Source organism: Platichthys flesus, chromosome 11 (genome assembly GCF_949316205.1).
Source record: "Platichthys flesus chromosome 11, fPlaFle2.1, whole genome shotgun sequence".
Taxonomy (NCBI): domain Eukaryota; kingdom Metazoa; phylum Chordata; class Actinopteri; order Pleuronectiformes; family Pleuronectidae; genus Platichthys; species Platichthys flesus.
In genome coordinates, this window is record NC_084955.1 from 17,426,513 (window position 1) to 17,443,515 (window position 17,003).

The window sequence follows — 17,003 nt, forward strand, 5'->3', positions numbered from 1 at the left end:
ACAGTACATCTTCTTTAGAGGCCCTCTTGAGGAATGAAGATGAGGACACACAGATAAAGAGGAAGCCAAAGAAAAAGCAGATGAAGGGGGAAAAATCCAGGAATGTGAGCGGAGGGAACTGAAAGAAGAGAGGAGCAGTGGAGGGGAATAGTGGAACGGCAGTGACGAGAGGAAAGATGTGACGGGAGAGAGGAAGAAAAAGAGATACTGTTAATGCAGTACAGTCGGCGGCTTGTGAACACTGCTGGATGTGTTGATTTCTTGCTCTTTCATCCTCCTGCTGCGACTGTAGAAAGAGACACTGAGAGGAAGAGCTCTGCGTTCATGTATGTATGAATTTGTGAATGAACGTCGGCGAGCCCCCCCTTGTCTGGAAGCTGAAACACATTGTCATGCTGGCTCTTGATTTGTGCGGGTGAAAGAAGCCCTGTTGAGCTTCCAGCTACTTAGCGTGCCATTCCACTCCAGCTGTCAGTCAATCACTTCCAGGTCCCCTCTGCGTCAAGCCTTGGCTTTTGTCCTGATGTCTGGGGAAAATAAAGCAATAAAACGATAACAGACATGCAAACACGCCCAAGCCACAACCTCGCATCTGTTAAACATTCATTATTCTCTTCCATTCTCTTGCAGAGAGGAAAAACTGCCATGAGCCACGGAACCAAATTAGGTTGGACCAAGAGGACCGCTGCCGCCGGAGCCTGATCCACTGGCCACACAAGTGTGAAATTGGTGAGTAGATTACATGTGAGGGCTCCGGCGTGCCAGCAGCTGGTCCATGGTCACAGGTCAATACCGATCCAACACGGCTGATAATGTTTGTGCCGAGTCCATTTTTTCGCTTAACTTTGCAGATATCAGGACACGAGTGAATCTTCTCATTGAAAATCAAATGTATTTATTGATAGAAATCATTTATAAAAGAATATACAGGGTAATTTTCATGTACAAATTCTACTTGATTCGTCTTGGCTCATCATTTAAAGTGAATATTTCACATATAAGGCATCGGAATAGTATTTTCTTACAGCGTTGCAGTTGTTGATCCCTGACAGCTTCTAAATATACATATACAGAAAAAAGCTAATCGTCTTAAGAATGCTCACATCATTGACTCATAATTGAAGTTTAGTCCCGGCTTGACCCATTTGCAGGTCTCAGCTAAGCGATCAAGGAACCAATACAACGCCTCGCCGCCCTCTGTCAATACCCCCGGTCTGACCTATTGGCTAAGGTGGAGAGGGGAGCAGATCCATAGCATTGACAGCCTCCCCCTTCTCCTCCGCTCTCTCTCATTAGATCCACTCTATTAAACTCCTTATGCATCTGTCTGTAGGCCACAGGCTGGGCGCTGGGAAAACAATCGGAGAGCCCTGCTGGTGGCTGGTGAGCTCCACTAGGGCTGAGGAAATTATTGAGAAAGACTGGAAGACAACTGTAGAAGGCGTGGGGGGGAAATAGTTTCTCTGTTGTGTTCATGTGGTTTTTACATTAAGTGATGAGAACTGCAAGATGTGCGTAAGAGCGGATACATATTCCTGTGAACTGCAAAAGGCAATTTTGGGAAAAGCGCTGATTCAATCTCAAAGAAACTGCAAAACTGGCTCTGTAAAAATGGTTCAGACGTCCACCAACCACCACATGTAAAAAAATCACTTATTTACATATAATATTTCATGATCTGATTATAAAAAATTGGTCGTTTTACAGTGATATAAGAAAAATGCAGTACATCACATCACCCCGCCCCCCCCTCCCTGTAAAGCATTTCATTGATTCGTATTAATTTGTGAGTTTTAAAGGTGCTGTTTGCTGAATACTGTGTGAATGAATCTGATTTACCAGCTGTGTTTCTGTGTGAAATTTTCCAACATGTACTTGGTTTGAGAAACTGAGCTGCAAACCTACTGACTGAAGATGGCGAGTTCTGAGAACAATTGGCAATCGCACGTCGTTTACTGATTTTTCCTTTTCGTCTTCCTTGCAGGGAATTAACCATTTTCTTATAAGGGCTCCAACTGTTACTCCATCCTGAGCTTATAAGCTCTCTCCCCCCCCCCCCCCAAGAAGGCGAGTAATTGGTTTCAAGGAATAAAAACAAGCCAGAGTGTTTTTTCCCCTATAGCAGAATGATAATGGCTGCAGCCAGACCCTCCTCTAATGCTGACACAGCGTTGTGGAGATGCCAATGCAATGGCTGTGCGACAGTCTCCCCCCCTGTTAAGCTAAGCTAACCAGTTGCTGGCTGTAGGTTTATATTAAGTGGCAATGATCTGCTCATCTAAACAAACAAGCTCTTCACCCCAAATGTTGGGCTGGTCCTTTACGGATCATGCCTCTCTGCGACTGTTTGTATTTGAGAAGTAACATGACTCTGGTAAGTGCTGACTGTGGGTTTCTGTATGTTTGAATTGTACAGAGTGCTCGATCTGTGTGTGTGTGTGTGTGTGTGTGTGTGTTTGAGGAGCTGTGTGCGTAGCCATGTGTGTAGCATCATTCAGGGGTGGAGTGCAGGCGCATGGGGCAGTGTGGCACTGAGGACTCTGACGGGTCAGGCATGGACACAGTCTTCACTCCCATCTTCTTCAGGGAGCGCTCATCTGTCACCGAGATGGAGCGAGAGAACGGAGGACGAGAGGCTGCTGGTGGCCCTGAGATAGATAGATAGACGGACAGAAGGATATTATTTGCTTTCACAAGACAATTGTTTTAGTTCTGAAAGAAATGACAATTATAAAGAAAAGGAAGAAAAGCAAGAGACATTGAGACGGAGATGAGAGACAGAGAGAGAACTGTGTTTATGTTTTTAATTTATTCAAGACTACTTAAGATCTGCGTCGTACACTCAGATTCACATTAGTTAAACCCCTCATCGGTATTCAACTCACACAGGCGACTCTTTATGTGAGTAAATGACATCCATTTGCGTTTATTATGGCTGACAAATGAAAGGAAGTACATAATAAAATCAGGACTGTTTGCTGTCCTGGCTCCAGATTGGTGGAACAAGTTCTCCGTTAACAACAGGAAGTCTAAACATCCTCAGTCGTAGACTAGAGACACATCTCTTCCCAAAACACCTCGGTTAGAAAGATGATGTATAATAAGACACTGCCAACTTTGGTGTTTATATCTTTTTTTTATATATATATTTTGTTAAACTTATATGGGACTTACATGTAGCACTTGTAATTTGGCTCTTTTGAAGCAAACTGTACTTACTTGCCTCTTGCTGTTCTGGGTTTGTACCCTCACGCACTTACTTTCAGTGGCTTTGGATGAAAGCGTCAGCTCAATGTAATGCAATGTAAAATAAAAACTAGTACTGGGCCCGAGCGGAGAGGGAAGCAGTAGCAGAGTGCAGCCTGTAGGGGCTCAGGGCAGCGCAGTGAGCTGCAGCATGTTGAGCAATGACTGCAGATGCGTTGCAGGTTGATGTCTCATCATCACACACACACGGGAGAGAGAGAGGGGGGGGGGGTAAAGCGAGAAGGGGGTGGGGGGAGGAGAGATGCTACAGGCCATATTGGCAATTCTACCCTTGATATCGCTCACATCCAGCTGAGGTTCACCACACCGACCAGAAGGGGGCAGGGTGAACAAACACTCACACAAGCACAAAAGCACCCACACACACTCACGCACCCACACACACTCACGCACCCACACACACACACACACACACACACACACACACACACACACACAGGACACAGACCCCTGCCAGGGCTGACATTTGCAGCTAACTGCTGCAGTGGCTGCTTGGTGCGGGGGACAGTTCAGCAGGTGGCTGCATTACACTGCTTATTAGACCGACGCAGTGGCATTATCACTTCATGAGGCAGCCCACAATCCTCTCCCCCCCCACACATCTGTCTTTCTGCCGTCCTTTTCTGGGCATGTACCCTCTGTCTCTCCCCCCACTCGGCTCCTCGTGTTGTGAAATGCCTGTTAGCATTGCAGGCAGGCTAAATAAATACGAAATGACCTGTTCAGCTCTAAATTCCTGATGGTCTACACAGTGGCGAAACTACCGGGGTGGCAAGGGGTGGCAGCTGCCACCCCTAAAAAAATGCTTGCCACCCCACTTGCCACCCAGGTTGTTAGAAGTGTCTCCAATATACATTTATTGAATGGTATTATATTTTTTGCTACTGAAGCTGTTGATCTCATTTGTAACTTGTTTAAGAACTAAAATCTTTATGTCCCCCCTCCCCTGTAAAATGGTTGAGTCCATGAATCCTATTTGCTCTCTTCTCACCGTGCGCATCTGCCGCTTCATTCAAATGAAGACAGAAACGGTTTGAAAGCCAAAGAACTGGAGACAAGCCAACTGTACGCTTGCAGTGATGAAAAAAGGTACAGTACAGCTGAAACTTGAATCAAGAAAATGTGATGGGTGGTCATATGTGATAGACAATTCCGTTGTAATTCCAATCGTTTATTTAATTGCTAGCTTGCAAAAGTCGATAGGACTAGTAGCTAGCTCGCTATACAGCTGCATTAAAATGTGAGAGGATGACTCGGTTATATGCTATAGACCCTATTGTGTATGTGGTATAAAGGCTGGGACGAATTTCGAATTATAAATATGTTAACTGTTTTCATTAGCGATTGGTATAAATAAATACATATAGACACCTGGCATGTGTGTTTCCAACAATAAAAATACTTGACTTGACTTGACTTTTTGTGTGTGATTTGCCACCCTTGAATTTAACTTGCCACCCTTCTGCCACCCCATGTAACATTTTCTAGAATCGCCACTGGGTCTACAATATGTGAGCTGTGTTTTAGGTGTGTTTTTGCATTGCAGTGTTTCCTCTGTAGACCTCCCTGCTTATTATGTCCACATGAAATGCAGAAACATACATTTCAAACTTGCTGCTTTTCTTCCATGCCAAATCTCATCTTCTGCTTCTGCTCTCTCCACCTTTACCGCTCTCACCTCCAGATGTGTTATCTCTCCTCTCCCCCTCTGTCTCCCCTTGTATCCTCTGTGGTATTGCAGTACAGTGCAGGTCAGGAGCTGCAGTCTCACCTGGGTTGTTCTGGCTGGATTTGACTTTGCTGTTGGTCTTCTCCTGCATCATCTGCTCGTACTCTCTCACCTCATCCAAACTCAGCCCTGTGGGAAAAGCACGGTACAGATGTAGACACTGAAAGCATCAGAGCAGAGTATGAAATATTACAGCGTATATATTGAAGGTAAAGGAAGAAAAAAAAAAACTGCACAACCGCACTGCTCTGAATGTTTAAAAGCTGCATTGTGTGTGTGTGTGTGTCTGACCCACCGTGCCATTCGTCTACCCATGCTACCGCCTGCCTGTGGCCGACCAGAAGAATGTCTCTGATGTTCTGAATTCAAACCAGAAAGAAAATTAAATCATACGACATTGAAACGTGAGCAGTCATGTGTGGGAAATTACCACAATCGGTACCAGTTCACAGGAAGTCATTGTCAAAACGTTGGATAAACTTCTGTGTAATTACTTTGAACGAATGAGATTGTGGTTGAGATAAATGGAGACTTGTTTCACATTACTTGGAACTTATCTCAGCGGTATTATTTGCACATACTGAAACTAAAGGACATTCCCATAAACAATGGCCATGCTTTAACAGTGTGGGAAAAAAGGGCACAGCGAGCTTGCCTTTAAATGCTTTCAGTTTTCCTTCACGCTCCATTGCTTTGCTTCATTGTTTAGAACAAATGTTTTGAAAGTGATTTATTTTTTCTTTTCCCAACGGGCATTTAACTCATTCCTCTGACCTGAAAATGTGAAAACCTTAGCTTTTTTTGAGCTGTAAGAAAAAGACGCCTGCTCACTGTTTCGTGGTGGAAACCATTACAGCCCATTTCCTAACAATACAATATCAAAATAGTTGGCTGCATAGAAAGCAGTGAAGAGCTCACCTGAGGCTAACTGTTTTCTATAAATTTATGTGGTAATGATTATTTTTATGTCTAAATGCAACATATGGCATATTCAAACGCGCATGTCTACCAAGGCCCAATAGTTCCCTCATGAAACCACATTGAATTTCCAAAAAAAGTAAGGGTGGGTGGGGGGGGGGATCTGCACCACATTCCACACGTTTCTAAATAAAAGTGATTTAAAGAAAATCCAGACCCATTAATAATTCCCTCAGAAATTTTACGTAAAGGTTGAAAAATCACATCACAGGTTTAAAGGTCTGTGGTAAGAAATAAACGTAGGTGAAAATAAAACCTCCTGGGCGGAGGTAACAACAATCATGATCATCGGAGAACTCCATTTGACTGTACAGGTGAAAACAACATGCACAAATCAGTTCTCCAAAAAGGAGCAGAGCCCTTTATGGAATCTAATTAGCTCTAAAAATCAAATTTTCCCACGTTGTGCTACACCTGTAGGTGCTCGTAACTGTAATTGCAGATCTTATCTTGATCCAACCCTCAGGACATCAGCATAGGGAAAAGGAATGATGGGAAAAGAAAAAAACTCTGTCTCACTCTGTGTATGAACTCCTCAGTCCTGGTCTGAAAGCCGTAGACCTCAAAGCTGCACTGCACCTTCTTGTAGGAGCACATGATGGGCTTGTGGTCGTCTCTCCAGCTCTCCTCCAGAGGCCCTCTGCCAGTTTTATTTGACTGCCAGCGACTCAGGTCCTGCACAGAGCAAACAGCCGGTCCATATCTTACTTGCTGACTCTGCAGAAACTTGGGTCCTGTGAGGCATCTTCGGAGGGAGCTATGGATGTGTGTGTGTGTAAGTGAATTTGTAGTGTGTGTGTGAGAGAGAGAAAATGAGTGTGACAATATGTGAGAGGAGGTGCAAACAGATTGTTGCCCAGCACATCCCATCAGAGGAAAGCATGATAAAAACACATAATGCATCTGTGACCAAAGCTGATTGGAAAACGCTTGTCTCTGTGATTATATGTTCTCACAGTGTTGCTAAATATGAAATGGGTGTGTTGGCCTTTCTTTTTGTGAGTCTGTGCATGCATATGTTTTTGTGCATGGTCTGTGTTTATGTATGCTTGTCTGCACAAGTCTGTGCACCCAGGCCTGGGAATCGACCTTTGTCTCTGAGGACTCGCAGACAGTAAAGAAGTGTAAAAACCTTGGAAAGAAAGGAACGAAGACAGGCAGGTGTAAAAGAGGGATGTGGATGTTTCAACAGATTTATGCACTTTCACGTGCAAAGAAGCGAATTATCATTTGTGTGTAATCATTTGTAGATGAGAAGATTTAAGCTCTTAACTTGCAACAAATGCCTTGACTTACAGACAACTGCATCACAGCACAGGAGTATGGAGGCATTTTATGTTTTTTTTTCCTTTTGTGTCAAGATTTATGCTAAGACTGTGGTCCTACGTATCAAATAGTTGAATTAGGCACTTATTTAACCTCATCATGGAACACTGCAAAGACAAATAAACATTATATTCATGTGGCAGTGTTCAGTGTAATACTTGAAAAATGAAACTGCTCTAAACATGAAGAAACTTCTGAATTGTGTTGCATTGTCGCGTGTTTCTATTATTTTGTCCACTCAATCTATATCAGGTGCAGTTCAACAGCACCACAAACCACATCCGTCAAAATTATCACACAGTTAAATCAACAGCTTCAATAAAAACTGAATACTTCCACCTTTATGACAGGGGGAAATCATTGCACCACTGTTGTAGTGTTCCTAATAAACTGCTCATGTTTGTGTGTATGTGACATTGTGTGTTTGTGCGCACCTCCTCCTCTTTGTAGTGCTTTTCAGGGATGGGGTCACTCAGGATATCCAGGAAACTCACACTCTCCGCTGGGGTCGGCGTGTCCCCAAACACCTGCATCCAAACAGATGGGGGAGGTCGTACAGTATAATGAGAGCAGACACAGACACACACACAGACACACACACATACACACACACACACACACACACAAACACACACACAAACACACACTTGACTCCCTGCATACTCTGGCACACAGTGGAGAGCTGGATGAGAGTAGATGAGTAACTGTGTAGAAACTAAGGTCACACACCATAACACCCCTCACTATATCCCACCCTGAGGCCCTCGGAGCAAATCACACTGGAGCAAGGGAGGAGAGAACAGACAGAGAGGGTAGAGGAGAAAAAAAGGAGGATGTATGAAGGATATTAAAAGAGTGGGGGGGGGGGGGGGGAGGAGTTATGGGAGCAGAATTCACTTTTCCTCGTGAGACAATGACGGAGAAAATAAGGAGAGAGGGGATATGGCACTTTTAAAAATATGTGCATAAAGCCCCTGTGAAGTCATTTCAGCGCTGAAAACTAACAAATGGGAAGAACCTGCTGTTAGATAATACCCCGCCACGCTCCTGTGGCGCTCCTGTTGGTCCGTGTCTGCTCAGGGTCTGACTCCCTCTTATGGAATATGTTGCCCTAGCTGGATGAGTTCTTTTTTTACAATGTGCTCAGGGCACCATCCTGTCACAGTGTTCTTATCCACTGAACAAATACTTACTATCATAAATCATGTATTAACAATTATACAGAAAGTATCCGAGTAGAAACGGTGCTGTAGCTGACGGGTGAGGACTTCGCCCGACTTCATATGAACGTGTGTTTGTTTGGAATTACCTCATGTAACCTGTAACCGTGTGACAAGAAACAAGAGGCACGACATTTTTTCACACAAGCTGAAGTCCACCACTCCATATTGTGACATGTTGGGTCTTGTTACTTCTTTTCGCAGATAACACAACCCAGGCATAAGCTGACATTGTCGTGGGTGTGCGTGTGTGTGTGTGTGTGTGTGTGTGCGTGTGTGTGTGTGTGCAACACTGCAGCCCCAATCACCATGTTGCATGTCTGGGTAATAGATCTGCCAACAGTGCATTTTGTGCTTCTCTTGTTTTCCTAGTAATGGGCCCATCAATGTGATGAACATTTTCCTTGTGCTACAGAGAAAATTGCCATCTCCCTCTCCCTCTCTCTCTCTCCCCTGTTTTTCTCCTCCCCATCTTCTCTAATCACCATCTTTCTCACCTCTCACTTGCTCTCAGTCATACTCACGTTGTCGTTATCGCCGTTGTTGTTCTCGAATCTCGTCTCAATGCGGATGCTGAACTTGGGGAGGAACGATAGCTACGGGGTGAAGAGAGGTAAAAAATGGGAGAAAATGGTTGAGGGCGTGAGATAGAGCGTGTGGAAGCAGGCAGCAGATTAGATCGACTGATAGAGGACAGAGATGAGCTCTGTTGTGTTCGTGTACAGTAAATGATGTGTGAGAATACTTACTGAGTACTCTGCAGCACCAGGGACGTTCAATATGGACAGGGAGAAAGAGCATTAGTTACTCATACATGCATGAGAACACAGTTGCTCTCACACACACACACACACAAAAACACACATACATGCTTCCCACAGGGGAATACATGCATACGCTGTGATAAATATTTGATTGGAACTTGGATACCAGCTGTTATAAGTAAATAAGTTGTGTATAATGCATGGGGGTGAAAGCGAGCTGATGTTCAACACAAACAGAAGCACCTGTGATGGTGTACGGGTAGAAGTTCCAGGCCTTTTCCGTCACGTAGAAGATTCGCGGGACAAACGCTTGCACCCAGGAAGGCAGTTTACTGAGAGCAAGACAGGAAGAGAGGAGAGAGCAGCGTGAGTCCGAGAGTGGGAGAGAGATCATGGAAGTAGCCACAGAGCTCCTAAGTGGTTCTTGTGCCATTTATAGCCAGATTACCTGTAGGCCACTCTCGGCATAGCGCTGATTTGTATGACTCATTTCCAATTACACCTGTGGTGATGAATTGTTACTGTTACTTTGAGGTCACATGTCAGGACATGATTGAGGTCGACTATATTCTGCAGCAACTTTACTTATGTGTGTGTTTGAGTGTGTGTTTTAGTGTATCTTAACAAATGTAAACCAAATGTCCCTCAAGCACAGAAAGATTAGGAAAATCCTCCACAGTGAGAACATTTAACTTCTTTTAGAGTTTACTTTAGGATTAGGTCTTCGGTTTATGGTGGTGATTAGAATAAGAGTTGAGGTTACGTTAGGGTAATGAGTGAGGTGAGCTGCGGGTTAGGGAATGAATTTAGACTTAGACAAGAATTCCGTTTTTCAGGCTGGTTTCATCCACTATGGTCATCACTCACCGGTACAAGGACTGTCATGCTGAGTGCTAAGCAAACAAAACACATTCTTTCAGCACAAAAACAGGAAACCTTTAGTCACACGCAGCTTCAAAGTCCTGTGACTCATCAGTCATATCCTCAGATATGTCACTGCGCTCGGATCCCTGTTTACTCTGATTTCGATATGTAGATGTGTTTAGTTCCGTTAGAAAAATATTATCTCTTTGCTTCAAGGAAATTTAGAAATCACTTGGGTAAAATTTCATTTTAAACCTATACTAAACCCCTAATTGTTTATGACACATTATCATATAGTTAGTAAACTAAAAGTAACCCTGTTAATTACCAATTCTTACATCTCATTTGTGTATATACAGATAATAGAAACTGTCTATTGACACATGTTACACACACGTTTTTCTAAAAGTAGATATATTCAAAAATATAAGTAAAATCGTGGCAAAATAATAAAAACATATATATATTACCTGGGAAATTGTTCCTCCGAGATTATTTCTGCATGTGAACTATAAGGCTACAGGCAGTTAGCTTTCTGTAGCTTAGCATAAAAGACTGGAAATTAAGAAAAATGTTGGTCTGGTTAAGTCCAAATAAAACAAAATCTGCATATCCGTCTATAAACATTGGATTTTGGTTTGGTTAAACAAACCAGATACTTTATATGTCATTACCTCAGGACAAAGTCAGGCTAGCTGCTTGCCAAGGTTAGTAATATGCTAAGCTAAGCTAACTGGCTGTAAATGCCTACTGATGCATCCTTGTGTGATTTCAATCCACTCGTCTAACTCACTGCTTCAAGGTGAATACGTGTTTTCCAAACTTTCAAAGTATTGCATGAATACACAGTTAAATGGCCTTTTACCTGCTTATTACTACATTATAATATGTAATAAAACATTAATTAAGGTTTAAATGTTGCTGTTACCATCATTTGAGTGTATGGAAGTTTATTTTACAACTGGTCTCAGTGAAAATAGTCTGACAATGAAGACTGATGCAATTTCAACACTACAATGAAATATTCAGAGGCTCAAACCTCAAAACACATCCAGTTAATGCCACCATCAGGAAGACGTGGACTTTTTTTTGCTGGCTGGAAGTCTAGACTCAACACTTTCAGAACCTGGATGGTTTGCTGGAGGGTGAGATCATGGAACGAAAACAGTTCACTGTAATCCCAAAGCACCGGCCTCAACATGTCTGAGACCGAGGTCATGCACCCGGACTTTAGATGAAGGCAGGTATCACTGAGAACTGGGCGTTGCTTCGCTGGAATCAGTTTTTATTGCTTGTCAGTGGTGATACATGCAACTTACACCTACAGGACGTCAAGTTTTACAGTGAAGCAAGAGCTCAAAGATCAAAGTCAATCAGTTATCCTAATGGCAGAGCTGACAACACGAGGACAAGGCTCAGGTTGCTGTGTCATTAGGGACCCAGTCGTTTTTCGGAGTGCACCGTACCTGCTGAGGTAGATCCGCTTCTCGGTCACCTGTCCCGTGCCGTGCTGAGGGTGAACGTTTGACTCATTTCTCACCACTTCCACGCCTTCTCCCCCACCGCTCTGCTCACAGCAGTGCTTGCTGATCATATACAGCTGCCCGATCTTGTACTGGAGGGTGACAATGGCGAGAATGGTGATGGAGTGAGAAAAGGAAATCATTATGGTTGTGAGCAAATATGAAGAGAAAGGTGGGTTCTGAATGAGGCCACCTGAACTAAGGAGTTTAGAGTTAATTGTTAGTTTCATTCACAATTGTTTGCAAAGTGAGCAGGTATACTGTCTCATTTTCTCTGATACTTTAAAATGGTTTTATCTAAGTTATTATACTCAGATATACTCTAACAAAATAAAATGTAATTCATAAGCAGCTAGAATGAAACTCCGTGAGTTCATATCTACACCGAGGCATTCCCATGAAAATCAGTGATTTATTTTCTTTCAACCAAATCAATGACATTTTCACAATGTTAAAGATTCTAAAGTTCTAACAAATTCCTAAAAAAAGTTATAGTTATACATATGTACATAGACATCTGGACTTACTTGTGTGTGCAAGTGCAGTTGTAAAAATACACACGTAGAACTGAAGATATCGGGACCTGGATGAGTGAGATCCTTTAAAGGTTTTTAGGTCTGCACACAACCATGACTCATTGTTTTTATATTTTTCTGTCACCAGACCCCTCTTTTGCTGCTTTTCCTCAAGATTCTCCTATTTTGCCTCATTGGAGGTTTTTTTTCTGAGGATAGAAGTTGTGCTACGGATACTGTATGGGTTGCAAAGTAGTCTGGAAACCAGCCCAGACCAATAAGGGCTCCCTTCCATTCAGATTTCATTCTATCCAGGGATTGTTGGGACTAATCACAGACATTTTGGAAACTTGATATGATGACTGAACTGACACATGATTACTCAATGGAGGCGTCTCGTTCTGTCGTTATGTAACCTCATTGTTTTGTTGGTCTGGTGTGTTCAAGTAAATGACGCCTCTTAGAAGGATTCCAGGGGAACTGGAAACGCCCTTCAAGGCACAGTTGGGGATTTAGGTTGTGTAAATTATACTGCCTTGACCTGACATTTGGAGAGGAGAGATGTGGAGGAACCTCCTCAATGAGCTCAGCTTCACAGAATCAGTTTGGCCTTTTTTCACAAAATATCACAAAATAGATTCTACAGTCACCTCTCACTACCGTATTTTGTTTGTCCTAATTCCATATCAACCGGTACAACTCAACTGTTCGACTGTGGCCACCACAATGCAATTCATTTCCCTGCCCTATATAAATGTGTGGGCCACTAAAGCATTATTTTAATTAAAAGTAGAAACAGAGCGAGATGGGGCGGCAAAGAGAAAGAGGAGGGCACACATCAGTTTGCCATTCTTCACCCTACTCTGCTGACAGCGTGTGACACTCCTCCTTCTTGTTCCAATTACTGGGGAACGTCAACATTCAATATTTACTTATTGCGTATTCATGGGACTTAATTAATCATAGCGATGGGTGCTTTTACACCGTCTTTAGACTAACAGACTACACATTAATGACTTCCTCCCACACAGGTTGTGAATCTCCTTTCACTTTGCGGAAAAACAAATCTTAAGCTGGAAGCTGCAAGAGCACTTATCTGTCCCTAAGTCACCATAATGTTCTCGGAGAGTCTGTGATGAGAGATGTGATGAGAGACTCCACAGTGTTCCTGTTGTTTATTCTTCTACTACTGTCTCTAAAAATAAATAAAAAGAAAAGAAACGAAAGTCGCTGATCGGTTTACGAGCTGTGAGATTGTCACAAACTCGTAACTCATCACTGCCTCGGGCTGGGGTGTGACAGCATGTGTGAATGAACGCATTTATGATACTATACAACAACAAACGAAATAAAGTTTAAAACAAAAAATTTAAATTTGTGATAAGGAAAAAACTTGAGTTTGTTATTTAACACTATCTGTGCACTGACAATGGAAATGAGGTCCTTTTTGCCAAACCAATAAAAAAAACCTTGTACTTACTAGTGTTTGACTGTGTAGTCGCCTCATAAACGTGAAATTTATCCCTCTGCGTAAATAATAACCAACATCTTATTCCCTTTTTAAAGTGGTGATTTACAGCACCTATAAAAACACATTGAAAGTTGCTCTACAATACTGAATCAAAATGGATTTAATGTGACTTTTTGACATTTATTCAGACACTGCTGCAGTTTCTTTCACTTTCTCAGTGACTCAGACAATTCCTTGTTCCTATATTGACTTCTGTTTTCTTAATCTTGATGTGAAGCTGTTGACTCAACAATATCTCCCAAAAGTCTGAGCCTCCGCACACAAGTGTATTTATAAACCCCCGAGCTACGCATGAATTATCTCCACTTCAGTCATTATATGACCCCTGATGGTTTAAGTGTGTCCTGCTTTAAAAGAATATATGCAAACCTGTATTTTATTATTTAGATGATATTGTAGGGACCTGCCTTCACGTTGACATTTTTCCTCCTGGAATAATTAAATCCCCTTTTATTCACGGCATTAAAGAAATACAACTTGAGAACTTCCAAGGCGGCTGAGTCTGGAGGATGCTGCCGATCCATCTGTCGGTTGCTTGGGAGCTAAGTGATGTTGATTTCTCTTCCACATCCTTGCAAACACTTCATCAACCCCCGGTGGTTGATGGCAGGTCTATGGCACCGCCTCTCGCATTACATTTACTGACACTTAGGTAGACATTTATACCCTAACAGCTTCATAGAGTACTTTTATAGGCAGCCTAAAAGTTTTGTCTGCAGAGTAAGTGATGGAATTAGTGTCGGACATGCAATGCACAATAAGACGACGTTGACGCCTCGACCTGAGGATGCGTCCCCTGACAAGATGGAAGTTTAGAGGCCGTTTTTTCCAGCATTGGAATGTTTGCAGGTCTGAACACATACAAAAACAAGTGGGGGTATAGACTAAGTGCCTTGCTTCAGGACACTTGAGCATGAGCATGTCTTGAGTCAACCCCAGCTTTTCCCACGGTAGAATACGATACTGGGCATTGCTCAAGGCGGTGCAGCTGCATTGTGTTACTATGCTGACTGTTTCACACTTGAAAATCCATACTGCTTCCTCTTCAAATTGAGCAAGCGCTAAGAGATTGTGAATGGCTCGGGTTCAGGTAAATTGCCAACGACCTGATACCGTCTCCAAAAGAAGGGCTGCACTTAAACTTACATTACACTCTGGCGAAAAGAGGATTTGCTGCAAGCTCAGAAGTTTGTGTGTCCTGTAGCGACACTGTAAATCCTATTCTGGACGGCTATTTGTCACTGTCACAGCTGTGGCAACGGGTACAATCAAATCGTGGGGTGGGGGGCGGGTACAGGAGCCGATGATGACATTGGTTGTGAAGGACACTGCGTCGCATTAAACTCCCTCGTCCACCCCGCCCCTTTCCTCTAACGGGTTCTCCTTTGATTATTAGCCTGCGGGCCAAATGCCTTTTGTTTGAGTTTTGGATCTTGGAAAGCTGTAACCAGTCCGACTAGTTCGTGTTTGCCGCGGGGGAGTGCTAAAGAAAGCGAGGGGAGCAGGGAGGCAGACAGATGGGGAGATAATTTAGACACAACAGCAGCGCTATGATGCTGCTGGCCAGGTGTTGTGCGTCGGCGGCGTCACGTTGGCAGAGCGTGTCGGTGCTGAACGTGCCACGCCACCCGACGTGCCAAAGCTCCCACAGAGCAGCCGCGGGAGGTCTGTGCGCTCTGTTTGCAGTTTTCTTATCAGCGCATTTACACTTTTAAGATTACGAGTTGACAGGAACATTTTTAAATAAGAGCCCACTCTTTTGTTTTTGAAATTAAACTCGTTGGAGGGCAGTGTTTGTGTGTGTGTGTGTGTGTATGTGTGTGTGTGTGTGTGTGTGTGGGAAAGACAAACACACTTACCTCATCCACAGTCAGTGGCATACATATGCGGTACTCTTTCACCAACATGGTACTGTTAGAGTGAGGTCTGCCTGGCTGAACTTTGCCTGAGCTTGAATCTGTCTATCTCCCTTGTCTCGGTTGCATAGCAGACGCCCACAGGCGAGCTCCACCGCTGCTGGACGCCAGTGACCTCTTCCCTGATGCTCCTCTTCCTTTGTTTTTGCCGATGTCAGCAGTCCGTGGCTTTAAGTCCGTCCTGCCTGTCAATGAGTCTCCTCTTGTTTTCTTACGCTACCACTGCACGCTGCACTGCTCACCCTCCTCGTCCCTCCTTCTTCTCTCTCTCTTCCTCACTTTATGTGTGACCGTTCAACCGCTGCCTCCCCCCCCCCCTCGCCTTGTCACTTCTGCTTTCTAGTCCCGTGGTTTCTTTTTGTTTGCTGACTTTCTTGCCTTCTGTTTGTTTTCTCTCACCACGCCGAGGAAACGAAAACCTGGCAATTAGTCGGGATGTGTAAGACTGAAACCTACCCCGACCAACTTTACCTGTTCCTGCCCTCCTCTGCTCCCTCCCTGTGCTCAGTTTTAATTCCTTCTGAGACTTCTCATGTGTAACCCTGCTGTCTGCTTGGTGCTCCTCCCTTTCCCCTCAGCCGCTCTCCTCTGCTTTCAGTTCCTCACCAAGTCCTCCGCCTGCTCCCTTCTTATCTCCTATTTCTCTCCCTCCCACCTAAAGCTCCCACTCCCCGCCCACTGCGCTTTACTACCTCCTCACCTGTGTCCGTCCCCCACTCCCCCCCCCCCCCCTTTCTGATTTTTATATGTTCTTTCTGCTCTTATCGCCGCCGCCGCTATTTTCAGTAATAACATCGTCTATCATCTCTGTACACTAGCTAAGCAGTGTGTTAACATCAGTCTTTGAATCTGAAGCACATTCCCCACCCGGGCCGCCTCACCCCCCCCCCCCCCCCCCCCAGCTCTCAGCACTCCGGGTATATGAATGGCTGACCCGCAGGGCCAGTCAGAGAGGGCCATTGGATTAAACATTACCAGAGCCATGAGGACCTCCATTAAGCACAGCACCTGACTCGCTTACATTGTATGACCCCGTGACCTTCAGCTGGGTTTAATTGAATCTGCCTTTTTTTTGGTCAGTGAGCAGTCCAATCGAAGCAGTCATAATTTCTCGCCCGTGCCCTTGAGTTGTGGGCCCCTCTCCTGTCTGTTTAAGCGAGCGCTGACGCAGACTGCCAAGCGCATATTGTTGCCCTCCCTATCCAATAAGAGAAGCAGATGTTTGGCCCTTCCGGGTCGGTCCGACAGGAGCCAGAACCAATAACCAGCCCTGGCTTCTTCCTCTGCGGTGGATTTTCTCTCTCTTTTTCCTGGTGAGCCTGGAGACGGGGCCAAAGCGGCTCTCCTCTATGCCGGGTGTCTCTCCGCTA

At 44.1% G+C, this 17,003-nt stretch overlaps 1 protein-coding gene across 1 annotated transcript; it reads right to left on the reverse strand.

The window, feature by feature from the left end:
* Positions 1-878: 878 nt before the first annotated feature.
* pitpnc1b (phosphatidylinositol transfer protein cytoplasmic 1b) lies at positions 879-16,193 on the reverse strand. Its single transcript, XM_062399485.1, has 10 exons — positions 15,577-16,193; positions 11,615-11,763; positions 9,528-9,616; positions 9,270-9,277; positions 9,045-9,116; positions 7,735-7,827; positions 6,494-6,649; positions 5,292-5,355; positions 5,039-5,125; positions 879-2,648 (listed from the first exon to the last, which is right to left on the reverse strand). Exons 1-10 carry the CDS (start codon positions 15,622-15,624, stop codon positions 2,491-2,493), a joined length of 924 nt encoding a protein of 307 aa, XP_062255469.1. The 5' UTR covers positions 15,625-16,193; the 3' UTR covers positions 879-2,490.
* Positions 16,194-17,003: the final 810 nt, after the last annotated feature.